The sequence below is a fragment of the Leopardus geoffroyi genome, chromosome B1 (assembly GCF_018350155.1).
Source record: "Leopardus geoffroyi isolate Oge1 chromosome B1, O.geoffroyi_Oge1_pat1.0, whole genome shotgun sequence".
NCBI classification, from domain to species: Eukaryota; Metazoa; Chordata; class Mammalia; order Carnivora; family Felidae; genus Leopardus; species Leopardus geoffroyi.
The window spans coordinates 42,490,273-42,509,878 of record NC_059327.1 but is presented as its reverse complement, the minus strand read 5'-3'; the positions used below and the strand labels follow the sequence as shown (position 1 = coordinate 42,509,878).

The 19,606-nt window shown below is 31.9% G+C and overlaps 1 protein-coding gene across 6 annotated transcripts in view; it reads right to left on the bottom strand.

The window, feature by feature from the left end:
- The window catches only part of LOC123588564 (A disintegrin and metallopeptidase domain 3-like), a 123,568-nt gene continuing 103,962 nt past the window's right edge, over positions 1-19,606 (bottom strand). For all 6 annotated transcript variants that reach the window (XM_045459760.1, XM_045459722.1, XM_045459731.1 and 3 more), the window contains 5 exons: positions 18,080-18,166; positions 15,392-15,506; positions 5,554-5,716; positions 3,138-3,188; positions 1-172 (listed from right to left, as the gene is read on the bottom strand). In XM_045459760.1, coding sequence (XP_045315716.1) covers positions 3,146-3,188; positions 5,554-5,716; positions 15,392-15,506; positions 18,080-18,166 — 408 coding nt within the window. In that variant the 3' untranslated portion in view covers positions 1-172; positions 3,138-3,145. The remainder of the gene's footprint in view (positions 173-3,137; positions 3,189-5,553; positions 5,717-15,391; positions 15,507-18,079; positions 18,167-19,606) is intronic.

Genomic DNA, 19,606 nt, shown 5'->3' with positions numbered 1-19,606 from the left:
CTTTCACTCTCAGGATTTATTTTTGTTTGTGAAGTTGAAAGCTTTGAGCCATAACAAAAGGAGAGGATAGCATTTTTTTTTTTTTCTTTCTTTCTTGAATCAAGTCAGTTAATGGTGAGTGTCTTGGTAATATCCTTTCTCCAACCTATGGCTTTTTGACATTGTTTTGTCACTGTTGTAAAACAAATATAGAAAAAGAGAAATGCTGTTTTAATTGTTAATAAAAGTGATCTCATTTTACTATGCAACTAGAGGTATAGCAAATCATTGGTATATAGGATGCTGGTTATGGTATCACAATCTAGGCCTGTGCTTCATGAAATTTGTAAGCCCAGGTTTCTTGTTCCTAAATTGTCTGGGATAGCCACAGTAAAAGGAAATGCTAAAAGTAGTTATTCAGAAGCATTTTAATTACACAGTTTCTACACTTCACATGGATTAAAGAAAATCACCAACAAGGAAACAGAGAGGAAAAGAACACTAAGAATATGTGAAGAAATAAATAACTACTAATTTGTCTATTTTTATCTTCAGAGGAAGAGTATTTCAAGAAGCCCTCTGTGCCTTTCCAACAGGCATCCCATATACATACAGATGGAGCTGTTTTAACTAGCCTCCAGTTCTTACTGAGTTTGACTTTTTCCCCAAATGTGTAAAAAAGCAGTCCATATCATGCTGAATCCTTCCCTTACCACTTTAAAAACACTTTAACTATACCAGAAATATTTTCTCATGTGTGAGAAAACAAATGCCTTATCATGGCATATCAGACACTTGTCTTGGTTCACAATTACCCACATAGATTTTAATATAAATTTTAAATGTAGTAAGAGCAGAAGTTTGAAAACAGGTCTGTGTTTACATTTAACCTTGCTTATCTTGCTGCTTTATCAATAAACATTATTTAGGCACATTTTCTTACACTTTATATTCAAACTGCCAATTCATTCTGTTTGTCTCCTTCAAAATTTATTCCTAAAACCATCTTTAGTACCCCTGGTCTGAGGTACCATCCTTTTCCTCCTGCATTTTGCAGTAATTTCTCCACCAACTGGTTTCTCCACTTCTCCTCTTGCCACCATACAATTTTCAAGAAACCAGCCTTTTAAAGTGGAAATCTTGTGCTTGAAACCTTAATCCTCCAATGATTTCCTCCTTTCACTCCAAATAAAACACAGATAGCCCCCAAGACCTCCCACAGCCTACAAGGGTCTTACTGTCTGACCTACTCACTACCACAGTCCCCTTACTAACTCTGCTCCAGCTTAACTGACATCACTGTTATTCATCAAACATTCCTGACTTACTTCTTCATTGGATCATTCACATGCTTGGAAAGCTCCTGCCTAGATATAGGCATGGTGACCTCTGCCAGCTCTATGCCTCTGTAAGGAGTTGATTTACAGCCAGAATGGAAAAGCTCTATCTTTATCTCTGGGAAAGCCTGGATGCTTGGTTTCACTTTTTGCCAAGACATTGGCAGTGGAATTTATAATGGACTGTTTAAAATTTAAAGTAAGGAACCTTGAGACCTTGTGCATGAGGTATCTCTCTGGTGCCCATTGCTTGCCTGCATTCTCTTTTGCTGCACTGTATCCTTTACATTTAAATAAAAGGCCCATGTGAACTGAACCTGGGAGGTCAAGTGCCTCCTTTTAAATATCTAAACTGAGTCAATACTTGCAAATCCTCCAATTCTTTGTTTACACATTTCTTGCTGAATAGGGCCCACCCATTGGATTATATTTAAAACCAATTATATTTAAAACCAGCTTCTCCCTCATCACCAATTCTCCCAATTATCCCTACTGAGAAATAAGACTATTTTTCATAACGGGTAGTAAATTATGTTTTCTTTCGTAGCAGAAGATGGGGAAACAGAGATCCATTGACTTAACTCTCCATCAAAGTAAGATATGGAGGAATAGCAGATTAGTGAGTGAACTCTTGTTTTCACTCATGGTTGAATTTTTAATTTTTCCACTTATTCACAGTGATAGGTATAACATGTCAAGTATTATGATTTCTTTATGTATCGACTTACAAATTTGAATATATACAGATATATACCTAATATATAGAATATATTATATATAGATATATACAGAATATACAGAATATATTCAGATATATCTGTATATATGCAAGTATGTATATATGTGTGTACATATATATATACATATATATATATTCAATATATAGAGATGCAAACACTATCCCATCTATAGTAAAGAATTGTCTTTCTACCCTGGAGGGACACTGCATTTATCATTTTGCCTGGCATCTCATAGATCCTCAATGATTATAATTCCTTCTCATTACCAGGCATACCTCAAACTGTGCAAAATTGTAGAGTACTTAAGAGTTAAACCCTAGAGTCTGGTTGTCTTAAATGAAACTCTGGCTCAAACTTACTACAATCTGTACACATAGGGAATTATTTAAATTCCTTATGCCTGTTCCCTCACTTTAAACTGAGAATAACAATAACCATGGAGTCTTAGTGAGAAAGAAATGTAAACATCAGGAGTCAATCTGTGTAACTACCAATGGGAACCCCAAGTGTGGGAGCAGGATGCATAAATGCTCATAAATATTTTAAGAACATCTTTAAATTCTCTTTAAAATAATTTCTTTGGGCACTTGGGTGGCTCAGTCAGTTAAGTGTCCAACTCTTGGTTTTAGCTCAGGTCATGATTTCACGGTTCATGGATTTGAGCCCTCTGTCAGGCACTGTGCTGACAGCGCAGAGCCTGCTTGGGATTCTCTGTCTCCCTCTTTCTGACCCTTCCCTGCTCATATGCTCTCTCTTTCTCTCTCAAGATAAATACATAGACATTTAAAACATTTTAAAATAATTTGTCATTACAAAAATGTTGGTTAATAAGTCTCTGGCTAATATTAGTTAACATTAACATTTCTAAATTAATATAAAACAAAATTACAAAATGAGTTCAGTCTTTGTTTTAGTATATGATATTGATAAATAAGAATCAGTATGATGAAATGTGGAATAGGAAGTATTGTTAGAAATTTAAAAAACTATTTCATGAAATAGTTAAAAATTAAATTTTTTAATTTCATAAAAATTAAAAAAAAACTACATCATTTAAAATAATTTGACTCCTTCAATTCACCTTTAATTCTATGACAGGTTGCTGTTACTATTGCTGTCTTCTGATATATATCTGCATAAAAGAAATAGCATTACTTTTAGGGTTATGTAACATGCAGTCTTAAAATCAAGAAAAGTAGAAAAACTAGATTTGTACTATTTACTCCATTCACATGTACCACTATCGCCTTTGCTTCCCATATCCCACTCAGTGATCACATATCTAGCATTTGGTCTTTCTAATGTTGATCTAGGTTTTAAGAATGTTAAGCATTTAAAATTTCAAACTTAAATCCATCTAGTACTTTTTTTCTATTTTGTCTACATGAAAGACAGGATGAAATAGTAGTGTGTTTGATAATGCTTCTCCAAAGTTAAAAAAGACGATTTACACACAAGTTTTCAAATTCTTAAATTATCATATCTCCAATTATATTATTTTATCAAATAACTATGTAAATAACGATTTCACTTTTGTTACTGAGGTCTTTAATGAGGTTTCTGTATCTTTCAGCTACATTGTTACATGCTGTGGCATTAAACCTCCATTTTTTTCCTTTGGCTCCTATACTCCTGTTGAAGAGGCATGTCATTGTGTTCACGTTCTTACTACATAGCAACAATACCTTACCCACAGATGATAAGATCAAGTTTGAACACCTAACTCAGAATTATAAATCCAGACAGAACATTGGCTGAATTTAGGTACACTTACACAGCTATTTTCTTGTATCTCTTGAGAATATGAACTAAGAAGCATTGGGTGTGGAAAGATTATTCGTATTTTATTTGAAAACAAATCTGAAAAGGATTAAGATAGGTAAACTGGACCATGTACATTTTGGAAGAATGGATAGACAGACAAGAAGAGATTATTTCACTCATAAACCTTTGGGTGATAGAAAGAATAACCTATTTCCTGACTGTCCAATTCATTACCATCCCTTTGGACGTCAGCTGTACATCATTTCTTACCCTTGTGGCCCTAAAACCACTTATTGTTGATCTAAAACTTAGGCTGTTGCGACTAGATTTTGTTATTTATGATTCATGATCCCTTACTATAATCTCTCTTCCAAAAATCAGGTTTCCTTCTAGCAACTATTCAGATTTTGTCAAGATCTCTTAAGATCACCAGAAGACTTTAAATAAATTGTAACAAATTGATGATTATGTAAATGTATATATAAATTATGCAGAATACTACATTGAATTTAACTCGTTCCTGTAACTTGTTGAGAAATAAAATTAACTAACTTGGGAAATAGAGGTGTTGGTGGAAATTTTCTATTATTTTATCTCCATCTACACAAGAAATGGAGACATTTTCTTTTAGCATGGAACAACAAGCCCCACTTATTTATCTTTACTTCTGCACTCTAATTTTCCTAAATATTCACTAAGCAAAGTTCTGGCTTATATTGGTGTTATAGTAGAGAAAAAAGCATTTAAGTGAAGTAATTCAGACAGAGAAGGTCAATTACCATATGATTTCACTTACATGTGGAATCTAAAATTAAAAAAAAAAAAAGGAAAGAAAAAAACCCTTATAGACACAGGAAATAGAAGAACAGATTAGTAGTTGCCAGACATGAGGGTAGAGGGTAGGCAAAATGTGTGAAGGGGGTCAAAAGGTACAAACTTCCAGTTATAAAATAAATAAGTCATGGGTATATAATAAACAATATGGTGACTATAATTAATAACACTGTATTGAATATTTGAAACTTGCTAAAAGAGTAGATCTTAAAAGTCCTGATCACAAGAAGAAAACATTTGTAACTATGTATGGTGACAGATGTTAACTAGACTTATTACGGTCATCGTTTTGTAACATATATAAATATTGAATTATTATGTTATATATATATGAAACTAATGTTATATATAAATTGTGTTTAATTAAAATAAAAAACCTAATCAAGCTCAGCTCTACCAAAAAAATAAAAACAATTGTGAAAGTGCCTCAATTTTATTTTTAGAAATACATGAACAATATTAAGTGTAAATTGCATCATGTTCCATGTTCTTTCTTCATTATCTTATTTTTTTTAATTTTTCTCACCTTCTACATATCCTATTCACAAAATTTGCTTCTCTATCTCTATTATTCTCCTTAGCACAGATGAATGTCAATTCAAGGAAAGTGGGGTTGCTTGGAAAGTAGAAACTTCTCCTAAAGCAACTATAGTCAACCTGGTTTCTTATTTGAAATGCGCTATGAATTAACTGAGTATCTTCAGTTGTCTCTGGACCTATAATAACATAAAAGATACCTAACTAACTGAAATTTAAAAAAAAAATCTGTGTATACTGAGACTCAATATTTCTAAACATAGCACAAACTATCCAGGAATCCCTATTTGCAATATTCTGAATTACATTTGGATTCTTCCCATATTTTAATATTAAATATAAACAATAATAAATTTATTTACCCTTTATTTTCTATTCCCTTTCGGTTCCAAAGTTGTATTTTATTCCATTTAAAAGCAAGGATGGCAATTAAAATAAGGAAAGGTAGAAAAATGTAGAAACCAAACAAGAGGCCATGTTTTCGAGAAGCCACATGTTGTTTTATAAACAGGTATTCATCTCCACCTAAAAACATGAGAGTACCTTTTAACACTTTCAAAACATATATTCAAAGCATATTAGTAATTTTAACTATAAAAGTTAGGGATTCAAATAATATGTATTCCTATATTCTGTGACTATTCCCCAAAATCCACCACAATTACATATGTGTATGTGTATCTATATCTATCTATATCAATAACAGTATTTATTTTTAAATTCTTTTTTCATTTATTTATTTTTGAGAGACAGAGAGAGCACATGTGGGGAGGGGCAGAGAGAGAAGGAGACAGAATCCAAACCAGGCTCCAGGCTCTGAGCTGTCAGCACGGGGCCCAACGAGGAGCTCGAACTCAGGAACCGTGAGATCATGACCTAAGCCGAAGTCGGATGCTTAACCGACTGAGCCACCCAAGCGCCCCAACAATACTTACTTTTAATCTTTATGTCTATATTTAATGTTTAGTTTTGTGTTTTATTAAATATATTTATTCTATTGCATTCTCTTCTACGAACTACTTAGAATTCATTAAATTGATATTCTTATTTAATAAGTTCTTTCATTAAATAAAATAGAGCAAAAAGAAAGTGTTTTTTTAAACTAACTTAATAAAAGATTACTGACATAACTGATGGCTACTTTTAAAAACAATTAATGACTGTAAACTAGGTTAAATTTCCATATTATCTATATATAGTGATATTGTTCTATTTTTAGCTACATTAATTAGAAAAATAAATATTCCTCTAGGTGTTATAAAGTCATTACAGAAAATTAAAAAACTCTATGAAGTCTTAGTCCAGTTAAACAAAATAAATAAACCAGATAACTAAAGTACATAATGCTAAATTAAGCAATCAGAATTACCCTTAAAACAACTATGATGGCACTAAATGCAAATGAATTTAGTGTTTTTAAAAAAAAAACAAAAATTCAGTAACTTCAAAACATGGACAGAATCCAGTTATATGTTGATAAGAAGTGATCTACCTAAAAGAAAGTAATTCAGTATGTCACATGAATTATAGGAAATAAATTGACAAATATATACAAAATATTAAAATTAAGCTCTATATAGTGGGTTTAGACTCTCCTTTTAAAGCTCTCCTTTCCTCCCTCATCCATTAGGAAATGTCAACTCTCCATCAGTTCACCTTAACTAAAAATTATCATATTGGAAGTGGGGCTTCCTTCTCATGTCCTTAGTTACTCCAAAGGCTGATTAAAGAAATTGGACCTAATCATTATTGGATTAATTGGGCAATATCCATTACTCTAAGGAAGAAAAGGCTTCCAGTTTGGCCATGATGAACACTTTTCATTAAATAGTGCTTAACTAGCCTTTTTATAATACAATAAATAGAAACAGAAATTAGAAATAGAAATAGAAATATGAAACAGGACAAAATACATGAAGGAAATGGTTTCTGGAAATCAACAAAAAATGCAAATCTATAATATCTGAAGGAAAGAAAACATGATATATTTTATAAAAATCCAGTTTACCCATGGACAATTTACTGATCTCAGCACAGAGAATTGAAGTTCTAGAAAATACAGAATTACCACTGAGTTAAGGAGGCAGAGGAAAGAATTCACAACACTCGTAATGGCTAGAATCTGTAGGGTGCAGCACTGGAGAGAAGGGGAAAGATATATAAACATATACACAGTCTGAAACAACCTAAAGCTAATTAGATGGCAGCTCTCACTGGGTTGAGGGTAGAAAGGAGAAACCACAGTCAGAGCAGTGCTGAAAAAAGAGTACCAAGGAGATCCCAATTTATCCACGTCCTCATGTTGCATATATTTAAAAAAAAAATGTTTATTTTATTTTGAAAGAGAGAGAGAAACAGAGAGAGAGATAGAGAGTGAGCAGGGAAGGGGCAGAGAGAAAGAATCCCAACAGAACCCGATGTGGGGCTCAATCTCACAAACTGTGAGATCCTGACCTGAGCTGAAATAGATTCAGATGTTTAAATGACTGAGCCACCCAGGCGCCCTGCCTGTATTTTTATTATAATCATCCTAAAGAATGTTAAACAGTATCTCATTGGTTTTGACTTACATTTTCCTAAAATGTTGAGCATCTTTTTCATAGTCTTATTGGCCATTTGAATTTTTTTTATGGAAATGTGTATATTTAAATCTGTTCCTATTTTTTATTGAGTAGTCTTTTTTATTATGAACTTGCATTGTTTATACATTCTGGATACAAATCCCATATGAGATATAAGATTTACACATATTTTCTCTCATTTGGTAGATTCTTTTTCACTTTCTTGTTTGTATCATTTGCTCTACAAAAGTTCTTAATTTTGATGAAGTTCAATCAATCTATTGTTCTGTCTTCACTTGTGCTTTGATGCCCTCTAAAAACATAGCCTATGCCAAGGTCACAAAATGACCTTAGTTATGTGTGTTGTGTTTTATACGTTTAAATCTTACATTTAGATCTATGATCTATTTTCCATTAATTTTTATGGATATTGTGATGTAGCAATCTAACTTCTTTCTTTTACATGTGGTTATCTACTTCTCCCATTTGCTGAAAAGACATTTTTTCCCCATTGAATTGACTTGGCATCCTTGTCAAAGATGAATGACTGTAAGTATGAAGTTTTATTTCTGGACTCTCTATTCTATTCCATTGAACTAATGTCTATCCTTATCTTTAGGTTATTACTACACCATTTTGATTACTTTAGCTTTGAATTATCTTTTGGAATTAGAAAGTATGTTTCCAGCTTCAAGTTTTCTTCAAGACTTCTTTTACCATTCCATGTCCCTTAAATTTCTGAATGACTTTTAGGATCAGCTTATCAACTTCTGAAAAAAAAAAATGAAAAAAAATAGTGCTCGGGTTTGTTAAGAATTGTGTTGAATTTGTAGATCAATTTAAGGGGTATTTCTGTATCAACAATATTGAGACTTCTAATACATGAACCTGGCATGTCTTTACATTTTATGCAGATCTTTCCATCAATAATGCATGTTTAGCTTTCAGTGCATATCTTATACTTCATAACATTATTTCTAAATATTGTATTATTTTTGGTAATATAAAGGGAATTTTTCCTAATTTAATTTTTATCATGGAAAAATACACAATAAAGTTTATAATTTTAAACATTTTTAAGTGCATCATTGCCACCATCAAACACCAAAACTTTTTTCATCCCTACAAACTGAACCCTTAAATATTAATTTATCATTTTCACTCCCCCAATCCCTGATTGGGGGAGTACACTTCTCTTTTTTTTTTTTCTATGAATTTGACTATTCTAGGTGCCTCATAAAAGCAGAATCATCCAATATTTGTTCTAGTGTGACTGGCTTGTTTTAATTAAGATAAGGTCTTCGTATTCCATCCACGTTGTAGCAGGTGTCCAAATTTCATTCCTTTTTAAAGCTGAATAATAGTCCATTTGTATGTATATGACACATTTTGTTTCTCCATTTATCTGTTGATAGACATTTAAATATTTCTACCATTTAGCTATTGTAAATAATGCTGTTATAAGCATGGGTATACAAATCCCTGTTCAAATACATGCTTTCAATACTTTTGAGTATATACTTAGATGTGGAATTGCAGGATATGGTAATTCTAGGTTTAATTTTATGAGGAATCACCATACTATTTTCCACAGAGCCTGAATCATGTTACATTCCCACTAGCAATCAACAGGGATGCCAATTTCTCCACATCATCACCAACACTTGATATTTCTGAATTTTTTTATAACAGCCATCCTAATAGGTATGAATTGGAATCTTGTGGTTCTGACTTGCAATTCCCTAGCAATTAGTGATGTTGAACATCTTTTCATTTGCTTATCAGTCATTTGTGTATCTTCTTTGGAGAAATGTCTATTCAAGTCCTTTGCCCATTTTTAAATTAGTTTCTTTGTTGCTGAGTTTTAAGAGTTCTTTAAATATTTTGGATATTAATACTTCATCAGATATATTCCATGGGTTACATTTTTGTTGATGGTATCTTTTTATAAGTAACAGTTTTTCATTATGATGAATTCCAATTTGTCTATTTTTTGTTCTGTTTTCTGTGCTTTGGTGTCATATCCAAGAAATCATTGCCAAATCCAGTGTTTTAAAGACCTCCCACGGGCACCTGGGTGGCACAGTTGGTTGAGTTTCCGACTCTTGGTTTTGGCTCAGGTCATGATCTTACAGTTTGTGAGTTCAAGCCCTGCATCAAGCCTCGCATTAGACTCCACACTGACAGTGTGGAGCCTACTTGGAATTCTCTCTCCTCCTTCTCTGACCCACCCCTGCTTGCATGCTCTCTCTCTCTCTCTCTCTCTCTCTTAAAATAAACTATTTTAAAAAAAGACTTCTTCCATGCTTTCTTATAAGAATTTTATAGTTTTAGCTCTTACATTTAAATCTTTGATCCATTTGGAGTTAAGTTTTATATACAATGTAAAGTTCCAATCTCATTCTTTTGCATGTGGATCTCCTATTATCCCAATACCATTTCTTGAAAAGATTATTCTTTTTCTCATTAAAAGGTCATGGCCACTTTGTTGAAAGTCATTAGACCATATGTATGGTCTATAAATGGTCTATTTCTTGGCTTCCTATTTTATTTCATTGAAGAATTTCAGTTTTCTTATACTGTTGCCCAAATTAATTTATCAACTTTCAAAAAGGTACAAAAGAGCCCTGGAGCCAAATGTATCTTTTTATTTTAGCTTCTACTGAACATGACTGAGAATTCAGAAATGTTCTTTACTGCCCATAATGATAAAGAAAAGAATATTGATGGAGGAAGATGTTTTGCAATTTTTTTTTCAACGTTTATTTATTTTTGGGACAGAGAGAGAGCATGAATGGGGGAGGGGCAGAGAGAGAGGGAGACACAGAATCGGAAACAGGCTCCAGGCTCTGAGCCATCAGCCCAGAGCCTGACGAGGGGCTCGAACTCCCTGACCGCGAGATCGTGACCTGGCTGAAGTCTGACGCTTAACCGACTGCGCCACCCAGGCGCCCCTTACAATTTTTAATCAGAAAAATGCAAAAAATAAAAAAAAAAAAACAGAGAAGACCTCTGGGCTGTAATGGTGATATTTAAATTGATAACACAAATGAAATTTCATGGTATAGCTCATATAGTCTTCAGATAATGATATCATTTTTCTCCAGCTCAAGAATCAATGAGAAACAATATTTCTAATAGCAAAAAAGAAATATAATATTTTCATCCAGTTACTCATACTCTGACATGCAATATTTCATCGCAAATATCTGGAACATTCTGTGTTGTAAAGAAGATCTAGAATATCCATTTTTTTTTTACAACATTCGGACATGAACACTTATACGATATGGTTCACAAGTGGACAAATATGTATAGAAGGTTGATTGGAAGGAGTTAGATGGTGTAGGATCAATAAACATTAAAGTTAATAATTTTAATTGATGTTTATAAATGTAAAAAAAGTTTAATTATCATACACTATTTATAATTGCTCTAAAAAGGAAAAAACAAAATATGAAATTGTAAAACATGTACAGTATCTGGTAAAAAGTACAAAATTCTGATGAAGAAAATCCTACAAAATCTAAATAAATGAAGTGACATACTGTAGATTGGAAGGGTCAATAATATATAGTAAAGATATGAAACCTTCCTAAATTGTTCCATAGGTTTAACATAATTTGAATTAAGATCACAGCAAAAAGTTTTTAAATATAGATAAGCTTATCTTGAAATGTACATAGAAAGGAGACCCTAGAATAGCCAAAACAATTTTGAAAAAGAAGAAAAAAGTGGAAAAAAACACTCTTCCCAATGTCAAAGATTGCCACACAGTTACAATAATCAGAACAGTATAACAATGAAGAAAATGACACATAGATAAATGGAACAAAATAGAGAAGTGAGAAATACACTAACACAAAAATTTCCAATTAATTATTGATGAAGGAACAAAAACAATTCAAAAGACAAGTGAATACTTTTTCAAAGAATTATGGTGCAGCAATTGGAGATGTGTTAATCAAAAAGTTAACCTCCCACCCTTTACAAAATGTAACTCAAAATGGATCATGGACTTAAATGTAAAACACAAAACTGCATCTTTTAGAAATGTCATGGCAGAAAATCTTTGGGACTTAAGGTTGATAAAGAGTTCATACACTTGGCACCAAAAGCATGATCCATTAAGGAAAAGAAGTAGACTTTATCAGAAAAAGAATTAATATTTGGGGTCTGAGGGAAAACAAATTACAGACATGGAAAAAATGTATTCAAATTATCTATCTATCTATGAAACCAAAAAACCAAAAAAAAAAAAAAAAACCCAAAAAAACCTCTAAAAATTCAACATTTAAAAAAACACAGTCTAATTAGAAAATGGGCAAAGACATGAACAGATTTTCACTGAAGAGAACATACAGACGCCAAATAAACACATTAAAGACATTCAACATCATTACCCATTAGGGAAGTTCAAATTAAAACTACAATTAATACATACCTAATAGAATGACTAAAAAAACACAAAAACCAAAAACCAAAAAACAAAACAAACAAAACAAAAAACCAGTGATATCACCAAATATTAGTGAGGATGCCAAAACAATGGGTCATTCATATACTGTTGGTAAGAATGTCAAATGTTACAGTCACTCTGAAAAATAGTTTGGCAGTTGCTTTTAAATCTATAAATGGATTATTATTGACCCAGCAATTTCACTTTTGAGGATGTTTCCCTAGGAATTCAAATTTCACTTTCATTCAGAATTTTCCACACGTGTGCATTGGAGATCTATTCATAGTAGCTAAAAATTGGCTAATATCCATCAGTAGTTTGATACATCTGTACTAAAGAACACTAGTCATCAATAAAAAGGCATGAAGTATTTATACTTGCAACAATTTGGATGCAGTTCATGGAAATTACGGAAGAGAAAGAAGCCAATCTCCAAGAGATATAAACTGTATGATTCCATATGTATAACATTCATGAAATAACATAAGAGAGATGGCAGTTTAGCTATTACCAGGAGTTAGCAATGGCAGAAAAGGGGATCAGTGTAGGTATATAAAGGGGTAATATTAGGAGCCATATAGTGATGATACACTTCTGTATTTTGATTGTGGTGGTGGTTACACAAACTTGAACATGTGGTAAAACTGCATGAAACTGAATACCAACACCCACATATGCACTCATACACACACACACACACACACACACACACACACATACACTATATAGATGTATAGTAGTGAAATCTGAATAAGGTCTGTGATTTTAATAATGTCCATTTCCTTGTTTTGCTACTGTACTATAGTAGTAAAATATGTTAAAACTGACAGAGTCTGAGTAAAGGGTACATAGGACTTCCATCTGTATTTTTTTGCAGCTCTTTGTGAATCTATAATTATTTCAACATAAAAAGTTAAATAAAAATCACAGAGGGATATCATTGGACATCTACAACTGGCAAAACAAAATCAAAGCAAACCAAACAAAAATGGCAACATCAAGTGCTTGTGAAGTGTTCAACATCCATGCAGAGAAACTGGAACTCTCACCGATAAATGCAAGGAAGGAAAACTGGTACATTCACGTTAGAAAATAGTTTCGTTATTTTTTTCCTTTTTTTTTTTTAAAGTTTATTTATTTTGAGAGAGAATGTTTGGGTGTGGAGGAGGGACAGAGAGAGAAAGAGAGACAGAATCCCAGCCAAACAGGCTCCACACTTTCAGCACGTAGCCTGATGCGAGGCCTGAACTCACAAGTTGTGAGATCATGACCTGAGCTGAAATAAAATTGGACACTTAACCAACTGAGCCACCCAGGCACCCCAAAGCTATTTCTTGTATAATTAAAAATACACTTGCTAAAAACTAAACACTTAATAAATGACCCAGAAATCTTAGTCCTTGGTGTTTACCAGCCAAACGGTGAAAATTTACCTAAACACAAAAGTCTATGTGCACATGTTTATAGCAGGTTTATTTAAAATTGCCCAAATCTAGAAATAACCCAAATACCTTTCAATGGCTGACTGGATAAGCAAATAAGAATGCATCATTTCAATATAGAAGCCTACTTAACAATAAAAGAATGAGCTATTAGGGAGCGCTTGGCTGGATCAGTTGGTATAGCACACAACTTTTGATCTCAGGGTTATCAGTTCATGCCCCACATTGGGCCTGGAGCCCACTTAACAAACAAACAAAACAAAACAAACAAACAAATGAATGAACTCTTAAACAGGAATATGACCTATGACAACAGGAATGGATCTGAAATGCATATGTACTGCAAATGACATTCTGAACAAGGCAAATCTATAGGGACAAGAACAGGTAATTTGTTTCCAGGAATCGGCAGTGGGGCATGAATACAAAAGAGCAGCCAGTGGGAACTATTGAGGTGAAAGATCTATTGTGCATTGTGACTGTGGCATTGGGAACAAAAGTCTGCGCTTTTTTCAATACTCATTGAATTATATCCCACAGAGCGAATGTCACTGTGTATCATTTTTTAAAACCCAAAGATGTTGAATAAAAAATATTTAAAAAGAGACAAGGGTTTAAGATTTTTTTCAAAATTTCCAAAGCCATATTAACCTATGGATTCAAGAATCACAGCCAACCTAAGCAGGATAAATTCAAAAAGAAACATGTCTTGATAAATTGTAGTGAAACTGGAAAATCATATAAACATGTAAAATAAAAATGTATAACATAAAAACATATAAAAGAAGTATAAAAAATATAAAAGAAACATTAATCAGAAGAATAATAAGAATGGCACTGTAGGGGCTCCTAGGTGGCTCATTTGGTTGAGCATATGACTCTTGATTTCAGCTCAGATCATGATTCCAGGGTTATGGGACCAAGCCCCACAGTGGGCTCCACACTCAGCGTGTGGCCTGCTTAAGATTCTCTCTCTCTTTCCCTCTCTCCTTCTGCCCCTGTCCTCCAAGTACATTCTCTCTCTCTAAAAAAAAAAAAAAAAGACACTGTATTCTCATCAGAAGATATAAGCTAGAATCAAAGATTACATCTTTGAACTGCTGAAAGAAAAACTTCTCAGTGTAGAATTATTTAATTCCAGTGAAAATAGTCTTTGGAAATTAAGACATTTTTATAAAACTTTTAAAGACAAAAGCTGAGACAATTGGCCACCACAAGGTACAAACAAAAAGAAATATAAAAGGAAGTTTTTTCAGAGAGAAAAAAATGACCCACATGGAAGAGTTGAAAAGCCCTTGATAACTGCAAATGGATGGGTAAATGTAAATATTTATATTAAAAATCTTTAAAATTTCATTATCTATTCAAGGCAATATAACAATAATCTATTATCAGATTTACAACATATATAAATAAAGTATAAAAGTACAAATGATGGAAAGACATTAATGAAATTATACGGCAAAGATTTTTACATTTTGAAGTTTAGAAAGAACAAATATGCTTATATATGTTCATAAATGTTCACCAAATATTTTTTAAATGTTTTGTACCATCTACTATCCATATGCTATGGATACTTAAATTTAAATTAAATAAAGTAAAATAAAATGGAAATTTAGGTTCCTCGTTGCACTATCTATATGTCAGGTGCTCTATAACCACACAGTCAGTGGAGATGCAGACCATTTCTGAAAGGGGAGAAAGCTCTTTGAAACACACTCATCTGGATACTAACTTCCTTTACTCCAAAACCCATTATCAATACTTCCTCCTGGTGATAATGGTGATGGTTTACAATATGGAGGAGTATATCCAACATCACAGTGACAATGAAGCAAATTATTGCAAACCTGAAACCAAAACCAAATAAAAAATAAGAACATTTTATGTACAACATAAAAATTAAATGCATTGTTCTGTTAGTCAATGTAAATTATTAAAGTATTGTAATTTGCATATTTATTTTAATGTGGCAAATATTTTTAAAATAAAATATAACAAATTCCTATGCATTAACCTTTTAAATGTCATTAAGATTTTCTTTTGTCTCATATGTTTTCAAATAAAAGATAACCTTCTTGATAAAACTGAAATGCCTTATTCCAAAAAGGCAAAAATTATGAACCAAAAAATTATACTAATCATCAGTGAAATGTAAATCAAAACCACAATGAGATATAACTTCACAACAGTCAGAATGGCTAGTATCAAAACAATAATAAATAATAAGTAAATAAATAAATAAATAAATAAATGAAAAAAGAAAAAAACAAGTGTTGGTGAGAATGTGGAGAAAAGGGAACCATTGTGCACTGTTGGTGAGAATGTAAATTAGTGCAGCCACTGTCAAAAACAGTATGGAGTTTCCCCCAAAATTAAAAATAGAACTATCATACAATCCAGTAATTCTACTACTGAGTATTCACCCAATGAAAACAAAATCACTGATTAGTATATTGCACTCTTTTGTTTATTGCAGCATTATTTACACTAGCAAAGATATGGAAGCAACCTAAATGGCTACCAGTAGATGAATGGATAAATATGCAGCATATCTAAACAATGGAATGTTGCACAGCCATAAAAAAGAAGAGATCTTCCCATTTGTGACAAGTTGGATGGACCTAGAAGATATTGTGCTAACTGAAATAAGTCAGACTAAGAAAGACAAATACCATATGATTTCATTCCTATGTGGAATCTAAAAAAAATAAATGAATAAACAAGAAAGCAGGATTAAATCTGTAAATACAGAGAACTGGTGGTTGCCATAAAGGGGAACAGGTGGGGGTAATGGGCAAAATGTGTAAAGAGGAGTGGGAGATATAGGCTTCCAGTTATAGAATGAACAAGTCATGGGGCTAATAGGTACAGCAGTATATATCATGGGGCTAATAGGTACAGGCTAATAGGCTAATAGGTACAGCAATATATATCATTGAATATATTCAATGATACTGTAATAGCAAATGATAGCTACATTTGTGGTGAGCATATCATAATACAGAGTTGTTGAATCACTATATTCTACACCTGAAACTAATGTAACATTGTTTGTCAACATATTTCAATTAAAAATTATAAAATAGAAGTTAATATTTATTTTGAATTGTGCTAGGTTTAAAAATAGTGGTTATAAAAACAAACTTTTCCAAAAAATGGGGAAAAAAACAAAAGGAGAAGCTTCCTTAATGAGACACAGATACCTAAATGTATTTTGTTAGAAATAGGAAGGTTAGAAAATACCTATACATGTAATTGAAAGAAGGGTCAGAAGCAGTAGGTTCATAGAAAAAATTAATAAGAAATTAAATTAAAATTAAATAAGAAAGGATAGAAATAGAAAAGAAACTGTTAATAATAGGACATGTAAGTGATTTGGGAGAAATGTTTGATATAAGACATGCAGGCAGGTCACTTTATTCCTGGATTATTATATAAAATGTGAAGCATCAATATGGCAGGAGACACTAGCCACAAAATTAAGGCCAAATTTATGTTCAAAAAAACAAACTACAAAATTTCTATTCCCTAGTAGATAATTTCATAGTGGATGAACAAATTAAAATACAAATGGAAAATACTATACATACATGCTTAAAAACCGTATCATTAGGTAAATACAAATTAACAATGGATTTAGCATTTTAAAAGTGATTTACAAAAACTGAGATGCTAGTCTGACCAGAATTTGAGGAAATGCATATTTTTATACCTGATAGGAGAGAGCAAAAATTGGTATAATATGCCTTAAACACAATATAATATTTATAAAAATTTAAATAGTACATCAATGTGGCCAATAATATTTCATTAAAAATTTAACAAGAAGTCAGACGAATGTGCAAAGGTTACTGTACCCGATGTCCATTGTCCCACTACTTATAATAGTTAAGTTAAAATTTAACATCCAAAAGTCCATCAGTGAAGGACTTTTCAAATATAGTATGGAGGACATACAGGAAATAAATTGAAGTCACTAAAGGATGAAAGAGATCTGAATAGACAAGAAACTCTGCTCTCACAAAAATATTAGATCATAATATTTTGATATAAATATATTGTGTGTCTAAATATATATCAGTACACATACACTCAACCATAAGCATATTTACATGTATGTATAAATATGTATGAATAATCCTTAATAAATTCATTTCCTAAATATCATAATCTTGATATAAATTATAATAGATTACACTTCATATTGCATTTCTGTACAAAGTTCAAAGCTCATGAGGCCTAAAACAATAGCACATAAATCATGTACATATGTATAAATAATGGAATGCAATTTCCTTATTTAACTGAAAGTTTTCAACATAATTTCTATGTCAAATAATTCTGAACCATATTATCTTGGAAAATATTATTGACGTGAACTAAAATAACTATATGTAGAAATGAAATAACCATTACATACCCCATGTCCACTGCAATTTGTAACTGAGTCACAATTTACTCTCTTTGAGTATGAATCCTTAGGAGCGCACCGTCCCCGGTCACAAAACTAAAATGTTAAAACAGCCAACAACAAAAATTTTAAATGTAAAGCCATGAATCGAGCAATTGTACTTTGTACAAAAATTTAATGCACAATATAATTTATATTTATCCTTCATATGCTAGATATTTATATTATCATATTATATTATATATATTATATTATTTATATTATATTATATATTATTATACACGTATGTTTATATATACATAAATAACATGATTTGGAATTTCATGAGATCTACTCATTCTAAAAGAAGAACTTGGGAGTCCAAACGGTATGCTATTACTTTACCACATATAAAATTTAGAGAATGAGATACTATTTTTTTCCCAGGAGTACAGCTGTGAGCTTATTGATACGAATTATTATAAGAATAAAAATAGCCATCTTGTACTGACCATTTTTAATAAGCTAAGATCTGTCTTTGTACTTTCTATATATTTTTAATATACACTAATACACACTCAAAGGAAATATTTTTATCCACATTTTAGATTTGACGAGAATAAATCTACTCTTCTAAATTCAAGCACAAGTTATTGACAAATGCAATATTCAGTGCAAGAACTACTTTCGTCACAGAGCGACATATTGATCAATGCTAAATAGCAGTGTTCCTGTCATTTTTATATTTTTTCCAACTTTAATGATAATGTCTCTTATCTTTCAAATTAGCAGTGTGACCTAGAGCAAGTAATTTAATCCCTCCATATCTCTGTTTATCCATCTTTGAATTTGGAACAGCAATTATACCCAAATTTTATAAAAGTGTAGGTTATAAGGATGAAATAATTTGTTAGACATAAAGGAATAAAAGTAGTGTCTGGTACATAGTAAGTGATCACTAAACACAGAAAGTATTTTAATTATTGTTTATTTGACCTGATTTTTATGTAAGCTCTATGTTAATATTGCTTTATCCAAATTTTAATTTAATTTGAATATCTTTAGGGAAGTCTGTAAAAATTTCTGTTGGCTTTTCTCAGGTTATCTGATAGAATATATATTATATGATGAATAGTCTTAAAAATCATTATTTCCTATCACCATTAACCAATCATCATCATAAAGGAAAGAATATCAGCTTGTTCAGTAACTGGAAGTGCTCTGATGAAGCCAGCAAGAATAACAAAAATTTTGGACAAACCAGCATTACCTGTGCACAAAATCATTTTCATTCTAGTGCTCCTTAAACATCGTCATTGAGGCAATAATAACTAGTCATGTTTCCCTGGGCTGTCTTTAGGGGGAAAATAAGCTGGAAAAGTTAAGACCCATGCTTCTAATATAATTTCCTGCAGGTAAAAGGGTCAATTTGCAGCTGGCTCTTTTGTAATGACAGCAAAAGCAAGAGACATTACAAAAGTAGTTAGGCCTGGGCAGTGGTTGGGATATGTTTTGAATATAAACTAATATACAAGATTCCTTCCTTGAACAAGATAC